General features: G+C 37.6%; 2 protein-coding genes across 6 annotated transcripts; one reads left to right on the top strand and one right to left on the bottom strand.

The window, feature by feature from the left end:
• Window positions 1-61: 61 nt before the first annotated feature.
• LOC127251155 (probable LRR receptor-like serine/threonine-protein kinase At1g06840) lies at window positions 62-6,762 on the top strand. The gene is made up of 20 exons (XM_051274756.1): window positions 62-455; window positions 656-803; window positions 1,006-1,077; window positions 1,174-1,245; window positions 1,531-1,674; window positions 1,840-1,911; window positions 2,032-2,103; window positions 2,228-2,302; window positions 2,536-2,604; window positions 2,846-2,914; window positions 2,993-3,064; window positions 3,175-3,264; window positions 3,591-3,659; window positions 3,759-4,312; window positions 4,461-4,628; window positions 4,959-5,242; window positions 5,404-5,455; window positions 5,570-5,820; window positions 5,922-6,056; window positions 6,187-6,762. The coding sequence occupies exons 1-20, from the start codon at window positions 353-355 to the stop codon at window positions 6,532-6,534; spliced, it is 2,919 nt and encodes a 972-aa protein (XP_051130713.1). The 5' UTR covers window positions 62-352; the 3' UTR covers window positions 6,535-6,762.
• A 506-nt stretch (window positions 6,763-7,268) lies between these two features.
• On the bottom strand, window positions 7,269-16,606 carry LOC127250927 (helicase-like transcription factor CHR28). 5 transcript variants are annotated; one of them, XM_051274406.1, is made up of 11 exons: window positions 16,363-16,606; window positions 15,498-15,732; window positions 14,812-15,407; window positions 13,319-13,390; window positions 13,170-13,244; window positions 12,153-13,068; window positions 11,039-11,169; window positions 10,675-10,890; window positions 9,230-9,769; window positions 8,775-8,984; window positions 7,269-7,690 (listed from the first exon to the last, which is right to left on the bottom strand). In XM_051274406.1, the coding sequence occupies exons 2-11, from the start codon at window positions 15,670-15,672 to the stop codon at window positions 7,568-7,570; spliced, it is 3,054 nt and encodes a 1,017-aa protein (XP_051130363.1). In that variant the 5' UTR covers window positions 15,673-15,732; window positions 16,363-16,606; the 3' UTR covers window positions 7,269-7,567. The 5 variants fall into 5 exon arrangements, with proteins under 5 accessions (XP_051130363.1, XP_051130362.1, XP_051130364.1 ...); XM_051274405.1 differs by having other exon boundaries at window positions 15,498-15,709; XM_051274407.1 differs by having other exon boundaries at window positions 12,153-13,029; window positions 15,498-15,709.
• Between the last annotated feature and the right edge of the window lie 696 nt (window positions 16,607-17,302).

Raw genomic sequence — 17,302 nt, 5'->3', positions numbered from 1 at the left:
TACAAGTAGCAGCAGACAACTTCATCCCTTCCCGTTGACATATATACCTGACAGCGTCCTTTACCGAATGCTTAACTTTGATTTGCTCTGATTCTCACAACTTCCTGACTGCTTCTTCCCTCCTCATTTTGCACTATGATAATAACTGCTCCTTGCTTTGCAAGTAGCAATCCCACTTGCAGTATTTCTATTTGGATTTGGATTTGGATTTGTATTTGTATCTGTAGTTGTATGCATTGTTGAAAACTACTATAGATCATTTGGAGATTGTCGTCTCTGCAGGCGAGCACCACTGTTTGTGTTTGTAATACTCTACTGCCCCAAGCCAACTACTGTCTTGTTGCAGATCCAGATGGCTATTTGCCTTGTTCTTGGAGTACTTGTTGGGCACTTGTTATGGTCTTCTGCTCCCGTTGCATATGCACAAGAACTACTTGTCACTCACCGCCAAGAAAGTAATTTTCTCTCTCCTCAAGTCACAAAATTTGCTCTTTCAAAACTTCTCCTAATCTCCTCCTCCTTCTGCAGAGCAGTTGCATAAACATATAGCAATCTACTGACACAGCTACCTAGCTAGCGCACCATCTTGTTTTCTTTTTCTTATTCTTTTCTCTTATAAGCAAAACACATGCATGATTGATTGCATTATTTGCAGAGGAAGCGTTACTTGATGTTAGGAGGAAATTGTCGGATCCCTACAAGAAACTCAACTGGACCAAGAAGAGTGATCCTTGCTCCTCCCACTGGAGTGGTGTGATATGTACCTTAGATATTACTGATGGCTACTCTCATGTCCTAGAACTGTATGTGTGCTTCATGCTTCACATTTTCTTTATCCGGAGAATGCCTTATGTATATATCAAAAAGATGGCCAATCAAACTTATTTTATTTCTCGATTCAATAGAAGCTTAGGTTACGAGTAGTAAATTCCCCGCTTTCTGAGAATTTCTCTACTCTCTACTTTGATATATATATATATATATGACTCTCTTCTGGACATGCAGGCGCTTGCTTCGATTTAACCTTTCCGGGACATTGTCTCCAAAGCTTGGCCAGCTACCTTACATGAAAAGACTGTTAGTTATCAGTAATTTTGTATCTCTAGTTGTGCTTGATATATCTTCTGTTTGGTATATGGAAGTTACTACACTTATCATGCTGCTACTTTACAGGGACTTCATGTGGAATGACATAAGTGGAAGCATACCAAAGGAGATTGGCAAAATTACTGCTCTTGAGCTCCTGTATGCTGAGGCTAAGATCTAGTTTGCATTTGAATTCCTGTTCATTTTCAAAATGATGCAAACACAAACCAATGAATAAAATAACTAATTTATAGCAAATTTTACTATATATATTTAAGAAACATACTTTTATTTCTCATCATTTTTATGACCTATCAACAATAACAGTTTTAATTTGTCCTCCTACTTAAAAGACCATGCATATTATATTGTGCGGTAGGCTATGAGAAGCGGAAGCAGAAGGTGGTAGCTCATACAACTAATTGTTGCATGCATTGATTACAGGCTTCTCAGTGGAAATCAATTAACAGGACCCTTGCCAGATGAACTTGGCAACCTTCCCAATTTAAGCAAGTTTCAGTTAGATCTTAACATGATTTCGGGGCCAATCCCCACATCATTTGCAAGGTTACCACGGGTAGTGCATTTGTGAGTATTCCATTCTATTGGTCTATGTATGTGCTTGTAGAGACAAGCCATGAAAGTTCCAAAAGGAAGGCGGCCCTAGCTCTAAAGTAGTTACTTCTAGCAGACTAGCTAGCTCGTTACTTGTTAATTTGATTGATTGATTAATTCCTAATATAATGCATGTAGCCACATGAACAACAACAGATTCAGCGGCCAGCTTCCTCCAGAGCTCTCTAACCTTACTATGCTTAAACACTTGTAAGTGGCCTCTTAATCAATCAATAAATTCATTTGGTATATATGCAGCTGCAGATGATATCTTACTTAATTCTCATGTCTACTTGAGTCTTACTCATTGGGAACTTTTGACGTTGGCAGTCTTCTGGATAATAACAACCTCTCTGGTTATCTTCCTCCAGAGTTTTCCCTGATGCCAAACCTGACAATTCTGTATGTGTAACCGCTTTGTTGGATTTTTAGTCAGCTAGCTCAATTACTGAACAATCTTTTCTGAGTCACTTCTATCTATTAATTGATGGGATCAATTGTGTCCCCCAACTATTAATCTTTTCAGCCAACTAGATAACAACAACTTTGCTGGGACTGTGATTCCAGATTCTTATGCTCAGATGTCCAAGCTTGTTAAGCTGTATGTCCTGCTCTCTTTATTTTCCTTATAAACAATGAGCTTCAATTATTTGATTAAAACTGCATGTGGGGCAGAATTCATGGTGGTATTTATACATATATCTTTCATTTATGTGGAAATCTATTCTTTAGTAGTGAAAAATAGAGTGTAGATTACTGCAAGATATATATATATATATCTTCATGGACCAGCACAACACTATCTAGGTCATTTAATTTCATTTCATTTGGCAGGAGTCTCAGGAACTGCAGCCTGCAGGGCACTGTCCCGGATCTAAGTAAACTTCCCCGCCTTCTTTATGTGTAAGTCAGGAATTTCCTCCATGTCTGAGATTATTGCTTTCGAGTTTGAATAGCAACATGCATGTAGATGTAGCTCTATCATGAAAATGCAGAGAGGAAAGCTTGTGTTGTGTTGTGCAGTGCTGTGACTATGATGCTTATTAGATTTGTACTACTGTTTCTGTCTGTCTCTGACAGTCTTATTATTCAACCACTACCAGCAAAATATAATGCTTATCCCTGGTGACCGATCATCTTACAGGGATCTCAGCATGAATGGCCTTACAGGAGGGATAACCTCGAATAGACTATCTGAAAACATCACAACCATGTACGTAATTTCTGAGTTGTAAAATCTCTTCATTCTCTTGGTTGCATTCTCTCATATCCTACACATAACTAATTGCAGTATCCTGTCGCACAATCAGCTCAACGGATCCATTCCATCCAACTTCTCCGGCTTCTCTGGTCTCCAGACATTGTCAGGAAACTATTGCCTTCTATGAGTTTTGCATGTTATTGTTTCTGAATCATTATTATGTTTCCAGCTGTTCTTCATGCCTCTGAAGGGTGTTGTCAACTTTGCTGTAGGCTCCTGGACAATAACTGGTTAAGTGGATCTGTACCGTCTACGATTTGGGAGAAGGTTAACTTCACTGCGGGAGACAGAAGACTTAATATGTAAGGCATGGATGGATACATTAGATATGTTCATAATTAATACTCCTATCCCATGCGAGCGAAGGATTTTTTGCATTTATATGTCCTTGGGATGGGGTTGTACCGTACGTAATGCGGTATGTCTATCCCCCATAGAAGTAGCTAGAATATCACACTACTGAACTGACTGACCGCTTCACGGACCATTTGGTGTCTTTACCAAAGTCAAGGTTCCAGCTGCATGGTGTTTTTCAATCTATAGCAGTCGTAGTCGTAGATGATGACGATGATGATATCGTAGTTGCAGCAGCGAACTTAATCAAAAAGTATTTGTCTGTTGCTTGCAGAAGTTTGGAAGGTAATTTTCTTTCTGACATTTCAGGGATCCTTGATGTTCCTCCAAATGTGACATTAAGGTAAGCATAAATGGAACTTTAATTGTTGTCTATATGTATACATATATCAGATGGAAGTATTCTTATGGCCATTGCCACGCTTGACTCTGTTTTTTCAAGGCTACAAGGAAACCCTGTCTGCGACAATGCGACTCAAAGAAACATAAGCCAGTTTTGTGGATCTGGAAATGGAAATGCAGAGGGAAATGGAGAAGCCCCTCCTAACAAGACAGAGTCAAGTTGCAAGATTCAATCTTGCGCGCTTGAGAATGGTTACGCATACGTCCCAAATCTACCCCCCGGCACATGCTTTTGCGCAGCACCTTTCGGAGTTGAAGTGCGACTTAGAAGCCCTAGCATCTCAGACTTCCCTCCATACCGCCAAGATTTTGACAAGTACGTGACAAGGAACATACATCCAGACTCAAATCACCCAAATGATTCCTTGTCCGAAACCCAAGTTTATGTTGATTGGCTTCGGTGGGAAGAAGGTCCAAGACTACGGATGTCTCTGCTCTATTTTCCTGAGTATTCGGGTCCCAACGCTTCCAAAACATTTAACTCGGTCGAGGTTAATGCACTGAGAGAGGTGTTTGCTCAATTCAAGCTGCCCCCCAATGACGTTTTTGGTCCTTACGATCTCCTCAACTTCACTGCAGGATTTTATACAAATGGTATGTATTGTATTGATTGGATTAATCATATATATGCCGGTGGGATGAAATGTCGATTCACTGATCTGATCAGACTTCACACAGCACTCGCTCCTTCCTATCCTATCCTATCCAACTCATGATTAAATTAATTAATTGATGGATGCAGTGGTACCTCCATTCTGGAGCAGTGGCAGAGGTCTAAACAAAGGTGCATTGGCTGGCATTGTACTCGGCTCTATATCCTGCGCAGTTGCTGTTGTTGCTCTTCTACTTCTTCTTTACATGCGAAAACTGCAACGAAATTCTAGAGCTGAAGCTGTTCAAAATCAGTCACGTAAGTACTCGGTTAAGCTAATCAGTCACCTCCACTGGTAGATTTCTGGCTTCGTACTTGAGTCACAGACGCATTCATTTCTGACATCTATTGACACATTAAACTCTACTTATATCAACCAATCTTTCCTTGAACTGCACTGAACTGAACTCTACTATTGATGAATGAATGAATCTAAATTAGCACTTACAATATCTATTTCCGCAGCATCCAAAAATCGAAATGAAAATGAATCTTTATCTTTTGATAATCATGATAATGAATGCATTACGATACATCACATATTTTACAGCAGTAGCAGCACAGATGTAAGTGTGTTTGTTTATGCAGTCCCAAAAGTTGCAATGAAAATGGATGGAGTGAAGGCATTCGGTTTTGAGGAATTAGAAAGGGCAACAAATAGTTTCAGCGATGGCACCCAGATTGGTCAAGGAGGATATGGTAAAGTGTACAAAGGAACTTTGGGAGACGGTATAGTCGTGGCGATAAAGCGTGCACAACAAGGGTCGCTACAGGGAGACAAAGAGTTCTACACGGAGATTGAAATGCTTTCACGCCTGCATCATCGTAATTTGGTTTCCCTGGTTGGGTTTTGTGATGAGAAGGACGAACAGGTATGCAGTATGTTATGCAGTCTCACCATGACAAGACATGGCATGACATGACTGTTCTCTATTATTATGATCATTACTACTTATTATTATTGTTCTTTCTATATGCCCCCATGCCATGCCTACTGATCCACCCTATCTCTACTTCTTATGCTTCTTCGCAGATGTTAGTTTACGAGTTCATGCCCAATGGCTCAGTACATGACCTCCTATCTGGTAATTAATTAATATGAGCTGTTGAATGCCATTCCTTGATACAATGCAATCCTCACTCTAGCCAGTTTATCATATCAACTTATCGCCTTGTGATCACTCCTTACAAACAAACAGCTAAATTTAGAGCACCTGCCAACTTGGAGAAAAGATTGCACATTGCTTTAGGTGCTGCCAGAGGCATTCTGTACCTGCATACAGAAGCTGACCCGCCAATCATTCATCGCGACATCAAAGCAAATAACATACTTTTGGATTCCAAATGGACTGCCAAAGTGTCTGACTTTGGGATCTCAAGGCTTGCGCCGATACCAGATGCAAAGGGAGTCAGCACAGAACATGTATCCACCAATGTGAAAGGAACACCGGTAAGGCAAACTTGACTTGTGTTAGTTTTTTGAAGAAGACAGGAAAACCAGGAAGCCTTAGCCTTTCTCTACACCCTCATTTTTACATGGGCGAGTTACAGGGCTATGTTGATCCGGAATACTTCTTGACACACAAGCTGACGGAGAAAAGCGACGTGTACAGCCTTGGGATTGTGCTTCTGGAGCTCCTGACGGGAATGCAGCCTATATATCAGGGAAGGAACATTGTCAGAGAGGTAAGCGAACGTTGTTATTTACGGTATGATATGATATGATATAATATGGAAGCGACTAGAAGAAGAGAGATTGTTTGTTGTCCCACTCCATTCCATTCCATTCCATTCATATCGTATCATATGATATCAGGTGAACACTGCATGTCAATCCGGGATGATGCTCTCCGTCATAGACAGGAGTATGGGGCCCTACCCATCTGAGTGCGTTAAGAGACTCATGGCCTTGGCCCTCAGGTGCTCCTTGGATGAAACCAAAAATAGGCCCTCCATGTTGGAGGTGGTACGGGAGCTCGAGAATGTATCATCCATGCTTCCCAACTCCAACGCTGCTCCGCCTGACAACAATACAGGGACCTCCATCGACTCGGTGCCATCATCCGCTCTGTATGATGGTGGCGGACGAAGCACCTATGCCACCATGGATCTCCCTGGAAGCAACCTCGTTAGCGGCGTCATTCATACCATCAAGCCTCGTTAGATGGTAAAATAATACCATATCTTACCCGTGAATGTGAATGTGAATGTGAATGTGAATGTGGATGTGGATGTGAATGTGAATATGAGCGTAATTGTGATTGTGTGACAGTGACAGATTTATCACTGTTTGCATAGAGCATTTCTAAGAATAACAACATATAAAATCAACCAATTAAGGCCTGCTGCTGTTGGCTGGTCATCACATCCATCACGTGATGATTCGATCCCATCCCATGTGTTTGAATAGTTAAGTATATCAAAACAATGGGCAAACTTGATCATTAAACTTTGCTTCAAATGCATCTATGATTCTCAACTATTGCATTGTCGTGGTAGTTAGCCAAACTCGCCCTTAGCACAAACATGCATACAGCTTCAACTTCCAAGACTTTAAAAATCTTCCGTTGCCCCTTAGAATGAACACTCCGCTTCAAGTGCCAAAATTGCATGAATCTTCTATTCTTATTATAGCTAGAATGGTTTTAGTAAGTTGTCTGCGTCGTGTTCGTCCACACCCTGAATCTTATATTTTAAAACTGCATGAATCTTCTATTCTTCTTATAGCTAGAATGGTTTTAAAGTTGTCTGCACACCCTGAATCTTATTTTGTTCACATGATTTGCCCAGTTTTGCATATGGGTCGAGAGCCTAGCCTCGCCTCCGGGTTAGTTTGAAACTACACCACAAGTCTTGAGAAGCTTTTTTAAATTAAAAGCACACCAACAAACAACTCGCTGACTTGCAATAATATAAACAGGGTGGGAGAAGAATATGATACAAGCGAATCATGTCTGCCATCATCAGCCTGGCCTGCTCAAAGCATGAAATTACAAAACAATAGAGGAGCACCAGCAAGCTGTGCATAGGCTGTCCTACCTTGAGAATCTCTATCTATTTGCATTTAATATCATATAATTAAATATGTCAAGAGCAATTCTGATACAAATTCCATCAACACGAAGGCAAAACTAAAATTGCCCATGGCTGGAGGAGACAAAATAGCACAAACTAACAGCAGTGCTCCAAAATTTCCTTCAGTATCTTGATGTTCCGGACCCTTCAAACAAAAATCTTAGATCTTCAACCGTCAGCCGAGTTGCATGCCCACCACTTTGATCTTCACCAAAAGCTGATGCAACCATTTTCCTCTTCTCTTCCTGCATATTATTGTAGACAGTTAAATTCAAGAAGATGAAGGCAAATCTTTTGAATAATCAATCAATAGTGTGATTAAGGGGGCAGCATGCCTCACCAAATGTAGTAACAATCTGTGAACTAAACATTAAATAGTAGGTCAGGAACACAACCTTGAACCATAAGGTGTTCGGGACTATGAATTTGTATCTACTATAAAAATAGATAAATAAACAAAATTAACCATCATCATAATATTAACATAATGTAAGTAGCGTGTAATGTAACTAACAATGTAAATTGGGACCAACTTAAATTGTTCATCAATTCACATTCTGTGAACAAGGCAAGGCGATGGTATGCTTTAATTCATCTCCTCATATAAGAGTATGTTAGTTAACATGTATCACCTGCATCACTGGATGGTTTGGATCTTTATATAGCAGTCAGAAAGGGTATTAGAGAATGCATTAAACATTGTGTTTGTTTGGGGGTTTTGGATTTTGGGTTAGGGGTTGAATAGTAAAAATTTTAAATTTCAATAGTTGTATGATGTGCTATAAGTGATAATGTGATGTTTTGAATGTAAAATTAATCTTTAATATAGTATAAAAAATAAAAAATAGATGTTTGATTTGATTTTATTTTTTTTTAGGGTAATTTGGTGAATACTAGAAATTAAGGTAAAAAGAAAATTTTTTGGTGGTGGTGGTGGGGGGAGGGTAATTTCATGAAAACAGAAGAAGCAAGTCTATTTGTTGAAACAACTTCAAGAGCTATAATTTGGCAACATTGGTCAAATGACACTGTTTTGTGTTAATCTGGTAGATTGCCTAACTAGTCTTTCGCAAGAAAACCAAGCACATTGAGATTTACCATTTCTTCTGCAAAAAGATTTCATCTAAATGTCCCACTACCATCTAATGAATATCTTTATAATGCCTCTTAAACAACCTAGAATGGATTAAATTTGTAATAAGCCAAGTGTCTATAATGATTATGCTATAATTTTTATTAATTTGTGTTTAGAGAGGTAACATAGTATTAGTAATGTAAATATGGTAATATGGTATGGTATCCTTTGTAAATGAGATAATGCCATAGTACCTGAAGAGCCAAGATGCGATCTTCAACAGTGTTTTTGATGGTTAACCTTGATACAGTAACAGGTCGTGTCTGCCCTATTCTGTGAGCCCGATCAATAGCCTGATCTTCTGTAGTGGGATTCCACCATAGATCCAAAAGGATTATGCGGCAAGCAGCAACCATATTCAGGCCCAGATTTCCAGCTTTTAGAGACATTAACATGACATCAACCTGAAAATCCTTATGTTAAAACTGGAAATATGAATGAACCACAAGGCACATGTAAACATTTTCCCAGAAGTTAAGAGCATCCAAAAAGGTAGCAGCAAGTGTTCATTAAAGAAGCTACAGCACGGAATACTGATGACCTAACACACAACTGATAAACAATAATTAAAATATGAAGACGCCAGAAAACCAATCAAATAAAATTATCTTAAATATAAGACGATAATTAAAATACACCAGACTGCAACCTCAGGATCAGAGTTAAAATCTTTGACAGCTTTGTCTCTGGCAGCTATTGACATAGTACCATCAAGCCTCCGATAACTGATATGGGAATTCCTGAGAGACATCTCCACCAAATCCAACATGCAAGTCCACTGGGAAAATACAATAGCCTTCTCAGATTGTCTATTATCGCAGTTTAACTCAAGATCACTAGTACATGAAGCATCCTCATCAAATCTGACCACATCCCCCAATTTCACTTTGTGTTTTTTTGATATGCAATGTAATTTGAGAATTTCAAGAGCACATTTGATTTTAGAGGATATGTATTCACTCTGTAGAACTCTAGCTTCGTTATCCAGCTCATACAAAACACTGGTATCACTGCCACTAGAGCCACAGAATTTCGCTAAGGTTGATCTGGAATACACAAGATCAGCACCAAGTTGTTGTTTGCAGTCATTTGCAGGACATGTAATATCTTCCCCTGTCAAACGCTCTGAGAGGCACTGATAACAGAACACATGTCCACACATAGTAACTGTTGGCTCCTCAGGAGTATCCTAAGAAAACAATAAATCAGTTAACAAGCTAGCCAGTATATGACTAGTAGCAGAAAACAAAAACAAACAAACAAGGATCTGTACTGCTTGAAGTTCGATTCTTTGAACCACACAAAAGACAATTTTCTGTGACAAACAATCAAATGATTCCAAACTGTCTGCTCTTACAAGGATGCAATAAACTTCATATAAATTATCATCAATAAATACTCACTGGTTTAAACACATCAATACATTAGATGAGTGATGCACCATAAATGACTCTGAAGAGAAAACACTTATGCTGGTGTAACCATAACTGAATCATTTTTGTGTTGTCAAATATAAGGATCCAGAAAATTGCAAATCCATAATATTAGATTCACTTAGCTGGATAGGACAATCATGAAGCATAACAATTGTCAATTCCATACACTATAAAGTTGTACTAGATGCAACTAGTATGTTATCCAAGCTTCGTTTAATTTATATGAATCCTGGCCAGACATCTACTGTAAATATGACATATAACCTTCTTCTTGAAAGTAATGGATCAGACCTTCTGGGTATAACTCTAATTAATCACACAAATTTTTTGTATGTATATGTGGATTTGCCATTTTGAGATTACAGTGTATTCTTATATGTTCATTGAATCATGGATTGACTCAGTTCGAGTTTCATTCTAAGCTGCTAGGCATGGCAATAATAGCCAGTGTAGCTTGTAGAACCTCAGTTCGAGTTGCATTTGTCTAGGTGGCTTTCTCAAACCTCAAGCTCAATACATCAGGATTAAATATTCCTTAAAGAAAAGTGATTGAAAACAGTACCACTTACTGGACCCAGGACAACATAAAGGTTCTGGATGTCCATTCAATTGATGACATTTCAAAAGACTTGAAAGTGAAGGACAAGGATAAACATACATTGCATCTTTTGCATACTGAGTTTTTCAACTGATTCCATAAATTATCTAGCATGTCCTTGGGAAGCATCCCAACCACCTCATCGGAATTGCTTCTGACAGGACCAGAGCTGAAACCTTTGACTAGTAAAGGGTGATCACATGCTTGCCGAAGTCGCAGAAGCATCAACAGAATGTTAGCATAATTTTGATTTACAGTGCCAGCAGCAGCATAAGCCTGCAGACAAATCAAGAATGGAAATCAATTTTCACACAAGCAGAAAAAACAATTGTCAAATACCTTAACAAGACTCTTATGCAATCCTTCTTAGAAGAAAATCGTTCAAAGAATAAATAACTAGATAATAGATAAAGTGTAGCCGCACCTTGAATTGTTGACGTGAATCGGCTTCAAGTTTATCATAGAAAGTTCGTTCTTCTAAAGAAAAGTCCACCTTTCTCAACTGTATTATTTTAGGAGGCAGACTGATAATAGGCTTACCATCAATCATTGTCCCTGAGACAGAGACCAATAATTATCACCATTTATAGTTTAATTATTCTAGAAATGGTGTTACTAGGCATGAAAATTAATGCTTAAATCAGAGAACAAAATACTAATGATATCTACTCTAAAATGGATAACCAACTTGAGGAAATTCCAGAAACACTAAACATAAAATGAACATAGCAACATGCCCGATCAAGCAGAAAACAGATTCAAAAGTTTGTCCATGGACAATAATTTCCAAGGAGAAAAAAAAAATGAGGAAGAAAAAGAAGTAGAAGAAATCCTTATCTTGGTGCAAATGATTCCCGTTCATAGTAGAATCCTTGAAGCAGATTGTTATAAATTCCATAACATCTTCCCTCCATTTGTTCATCTTATTCATGATATTAAAGAACAAACCAAAATTCAGTTTTCTAGAAACTACATCCTTAGCTTGGTGAAAATGATTTCAATTCACCACTAGAGAATATAATCCTTGAAGCAGAATAGTAAAGGCTATAACATCTCCCTCCATTTGGTCATCTTTCATGATATTAAAGAACAAGCCCATATTCAGAGGTTCAATTTTAATAATGATTTGAAAGATCCACAAACCATAACACTGCAATAGTCAAAAAGATCTAATGACTAGCTCATCTCTTATGGGATGAAATGTCATATGGCTTATACTATTAAAATTCAGCAAACCTCAATTGAATCAAGAAAGTACAGAGAAAGAAATGAAATTCCTATAGACATGGCACAATCCAAGTGCAATTAACAATTAAAGCCAATTATAAGCAATCAGAATATGTGCTTGGTCACTGCTAATTCAAGCACAACTTCCAAACTATCATTGTGAAGCGAGGAATCAACTGGCTTCAATATAATGAAGCGACACCCTTATATCTTTGCTTTCACACACAAGTTGTACATAGATTTATTAGATCATGTTACTTCCATGCTCCATTAAGCAGTCTTTTCCAAATGCATCAAAAGTGTGGAAATACCTTTTGTACGCCGTAACATGATATTCCTTAATACAACTTGAAGCTTCTTGTAACCTTTCACAGAGTCCTTGGAGATCAGACCCTTTATGGAGGAGGCAAATACTTTGTATTTATCATATGGATCATATCTTAAAAATCTGAAGTAGCTAAATAATTCATCCACAGAATTTTGTATTGGCGTTCCAGATAAACACCATCTTCGTTTTGCTCTGAGGCTACAGCAGGCTCTAGCAACTTGAGTTCTGTGATTTTTTATTGTTTGAGATTCATCTAAAACAACTCTAGACCACTTCACCATTGCTAATGTACCATAATTACTATCAAAGGCGGACATGTCATTTTCTTTCTTACCCTTCTTGGACTTCTTATAACCTGATGACCGTTTACGCTTCTTCTCCAAAGATAAAGCTGAAGAAAATTCATGCCTCTCTCCATCTCTTTGTTCATCATCATCCTCATCAACCAAAGGTTGTTTTGGAACTTCATTTGTCACAATAGCATACGTTGTCAAAACTACATTATGTTTTGCCAATGTAGTAGGATTTTTGGTCCTATTGCCACCATGATAAATTAGAACATCAAGTCTAGCTTTATCCGTAACTTTTTCATCCAGCTCACGAGCCCACTGCCGAATAACGCTAGCTGGACAAACAATCAGTGTGCCTGCTGTGGGCCTTTTACTATGGAACCTCTTTAGTGAATTACTGGCACGTGAACGTATTGTAGAATCACCAGAATTCTCAATCTGATTAGCATCATCAAGAGCAACACAATCACCACTTCCATCATTGGTTTGGTCATCATCATCTTCCAAGTTTAGGGCTTCAGTTCTATTATTGCACAAACGTTTGGACTTTGCCTCTTTAATGATCTGCATCTGTATGAGGGCAATCATTGACACAGTTTTACCAAGACCCTGCAATATGCTTAGTTTTAATATACACCGCATGCAATCGATGACCTAAAGAATTTGTGCAGGATGAAGAAACAAGATTAAGCAAGTGGGGGCATGCTTACCTGATCATCAGCAAGAATACCCCCCATACAGAAACCAGATGATTCCCTATTAAGCATCCATGCCAAAGCAATTTTCTGAAAAGTGACAAGCTCTATAAGGAAAATGAATACCCAATGTTATTGAAAAAGGTGTAACAAAAGCACAGGACCTGATGCCTAAGAAGTGAAACGGACAAGAGACCATTGGGTAAAAAGGCTTCCACTTTAGGTTGATGAAGATCCTGCAGAAAACACATCATCTTCAATATGCACAATTGCACATATTCACATTCATTAATTACATAGTAAGAGGTCAAACAATCTCATGTCAGATCATGATGAAAACACAAAGGCGCAGAAACCAAGTGTGTGCTAGGATATGTTTTGGATTAGAAAACTGTTATGGAAAATAGGTTTTGAAGATGTTTGAAGATTGCTTGGTCAATAAAAAAAAAAAAAAAATTATTATAGATTGCAGAAAGGAAAATGGAGCTTAAAATAGAGCACGCCCCAAATATTCCTCAAAAGAATAAGGAAAATCAGCAATCTGTTGACATATTAAAACAGAAATTGCAAGCAAAAACAAGCCCCAAAATATCAATCACTCAATCAAATATGCCTACTTGAAATGACTTCTAGCATAAATCTTCCCTTCATCATATTAATAGCCTTGAAAAGAGTTAATTCAACCATATTTTCGAAAGTCGTCTCTCAGGAGTGATTTTGGAAACCTACAACTTACAAAACATCCTAATCTTAATCGTGGCATCTCATCCAAATTAATATAGCAGCCAAAACTGATTAGCAGTTTCAAGTGTGAGGCGAAGTATAATTTGGAGACCAAATGACTCACCTATAAACATACTAGTTATTATAACTACTTATAAGCTATCCACGACACACCTCATTACCTCAACAACACATGCTAGAGAAATACTATCAAACTTCTAAAATATCTGTATCTGCAAAAAAAACCTAAACTATCAAGGGAGATATAACCAACTATCAAACTTTAATTTGAAATTAATAACCATTAGTTTAACTTAGTGATTAGGATTTTTAAGTTTATAATAATTCCCCAACAATTGGATTTGCTTGGCCACTTAATATGTAGTAATATAAAAAGGCTGAAAATTAAAAGCTTGGCCATTCTTGGCCTATTCTGCCTCCATCAGTCCATTTCCTATACTTCTGTCCTCATTAGAGATATCCACCATACTCTGCCAAGCAACTTAAGCTGGTGAGGTCCTAGTCCAAGGAAAAGATGAAAACTGGAAATTCAGCGATTAAACCCTGGAACAACACACATTTATTGTGGCCCACAAATTTGGTTAAATCCATTGACAGCACTCCACACCAGAAACAGAAGAAATTTTCAGAGCAAAATCTCAAAACCATTGCTCTTTGAAGATGGACCAAATGCTCCACAAGGTTAGACATAACATTACATTGAATCAATAATAACACAAACAGGTGGAAACAGAGTAAAGGAAAAGGCAGAAATGTAAAATAATGTGTAACATACTACAGAACAAAGAATGCTACTTCACTAACCAAAGAAAATGTACCAAGATTATAGGAAATCAAGAGTGCGCCCTATTTTGAGAGCTCATCACATAACTCAAGGTAGGAATCAATGAAGACAAAACCACAAAACAAGTACCTGCACTGCTGCTTGAAACACAAAACTCTCATCAGCTCCTGCAGACCCTTCTTCGCCTATCCCAGTATGAAGAAAGGAATCGTTTGAAATAATGAATGGGGTTGCAGAAGGATGCGGTCCAGCCATCAGAGATGGGGGTAACAACCTATTTCCCTTTTTCTCGCTCATAGAGAGATTATTCCCAGCCTCCCAGATTAAGTTCTCTCTCATTGAGTTCTTTTTGTTAGATGCATTTGACCATGCTGCCATTTGGTACGATTTTCCATCTGTTTCATTAACTTCACTTGTACCAACATCTTCCACTAGATTGTATATTTTATGGTTAGATGAAGACTGTGGGAGGGCTGCTGGATTCATGCCCTTCATTGGTTTATGAGAAGTGTGAAAATCATGAGTGGCGCCATATCTACCAAAATTATTTGAACCAGCTCTCTGGTGAACATTTCCATTGGTCATTAAAGCTGAAGGTTTAACAGTATCTGCAGAAACCAACCGAATATTGGGTCTCAGACTCTCAATAAAATCTTTGACAAGAAAAAGGAGGAGGCGGAAGAAGAAGAAGAACGTGGGTCTTAATAATAAATAACATTTGTAACCTGCAATGCATTACAGAATTTTTGTACTTCACATCATCTGTAATGTAATCTCATGATTCTGTTATTTATTGTAGGAAAAGTAAGTTTTACCCGTCGAATAAGAGTTACTTGTAGAACCCCAACTTGGAAGGATTCTGGAATTCAATGAAGAGGCCGTATCCCTAGCTGGAGACTCATCTTTATAATTATCAATCTCCCGTAAATCTGAATCGCTGTCACTGTCTGTTGAACTCGAACTGATTTCTATAGGATGAACTGAAGCCATTGCAACCAAAGAATAATGGCAATGTGAACTCCACAACCTGAGAGAGAGCCAAATGCAGAACTACCCCGCAGTTCATATCATGAAGATATCACATAGAATTAATATTGAAATGAATGCTGCAAACATTTGGATAAACTAGGCCAGAAAATTGCTTTCAAAATTCAAGAATTCCACCAAATATCGAGTGTCTCTAGGTCAATTTAGAAATGCTTTCAGCAGAGCCCATACGACCGGGCATCTAAACAAGATATCCACATCAAGTGCCACATACAGCAGAAGAATAGAAGCTTGATGGGGTGTGCAATATGATCATACAAGCCAAAGAAAATGAAATGACAGGGGCGGAGAGCGCCCTGGGCAGAGAGGGGATCTGGACTAGTCCCGTTAAACTACATGAAGGTTGTGCGAATGGAAAATTACATGACAAAGTTAGAAATGCCATTCAACCGCAAGCGTCGATTAGTGCGACATGACGTAAAACGGAATCTTGTAAGCAAAATCCGACGTTCAAGAAGTCAAAGAAAATATTCAAGCGACAGTAAAATTAAAAATCTTGAAGGGAGGTGGGAAGTGTTCTTTTTATAAAAGTTGGGCTCTAATCGATTATCAAGAAGAAGAAACAAAGAAGGGATAACAATGGCTGGTAAGTGAGTGGGAAAGGGAGCAGTTGAGAGTGAAAGTCATACATACCTAGCGGCAGTGAGGCTGAATGATTCTGGATTGAGATCGGAAGGGCGGGGGAAGTGAAACTGAAAGAGATGGAGTAATTCGTTGGATATCTCTTGCTGTAAAGCCCGCTCCTACCCCTAATCGTTAATGGAAAGAGGGGCGACGCCGACGAGCGCGGAAGCCGAGTATATGTGTTTAGTGTGGGTTGGTGTGGAGGAGGAGGAGGGCATTGCAGATTGGCAGTCCAGGAAAAACGAAGAAAGGATGCAAATTTTATAAATTTATTTCAAATCCATATTATTTTTATAGAATATGATATTAAAATAATATATTATATTTATAAATCAAATTATATCCAAATAATTTTTTTAACATAAGAGAAAAATATTGTATTTTTTTTATAAAATATTATAAATAGTATTTTGATATAGTATTTTATATAAAAAAATTAATATTTAATAATAAATAAAAAAACACAAATTATGCGGACAAACACATTTTATCTTTTACTTCTTCCGTACCAGATACTGTGTCGTGTCTACTACAATTATTAGATAATTAAAAATGTATTACTGAAAATAATTATTCTATAATATAAATAATTATAAATTAAGATTAATATAACTAATAAATTTAAAAGGAGATTAAAGTCACATGGTACCTGGGAAGGAGAAAGTATTATTTATCCTCTTCGTAGCTGTTTGGTAAACATTTAGCTGTTTGATCAGTAAATTTGGTGTCTGGTAAATTACTATTTTCAATTAATTTATTGGATTCAAAAAATTAATTTTGAAAATACTGTATATATCAATGTTTCAAATTAGTTTTTTCATTTTAATTTTTCTTATTTATTATTTATCTTTAAAATTAATTAATTATTTCACATATAGTCATATATTTTTTTTATTACACTATTTATTAATTATTTAGATATATTTTTTTCTAATAATTTATAAATTTA

The sequence above is a fragment of the Andrographis paniculata genome, unplaced genomic scaffold (assembly GCF_009805555.1).
Source record: "Andrographis paniculata isolate CXL003 unplaced genomic scaffold, ASM980555v1 Contig38END, whole genome shotgun sequence".
Lineage (NCBI taxonomy): Eukaryota > Viridiplantae > Streptophyta > Magnoliopsida > Lamiales > Acanthaceae > Andrographis > Andrographis paniculata.
Note: the sequence above shows the minus strand (reverse complement) of the source record. Positions and strands in the feature narration are given on the sequence as shown.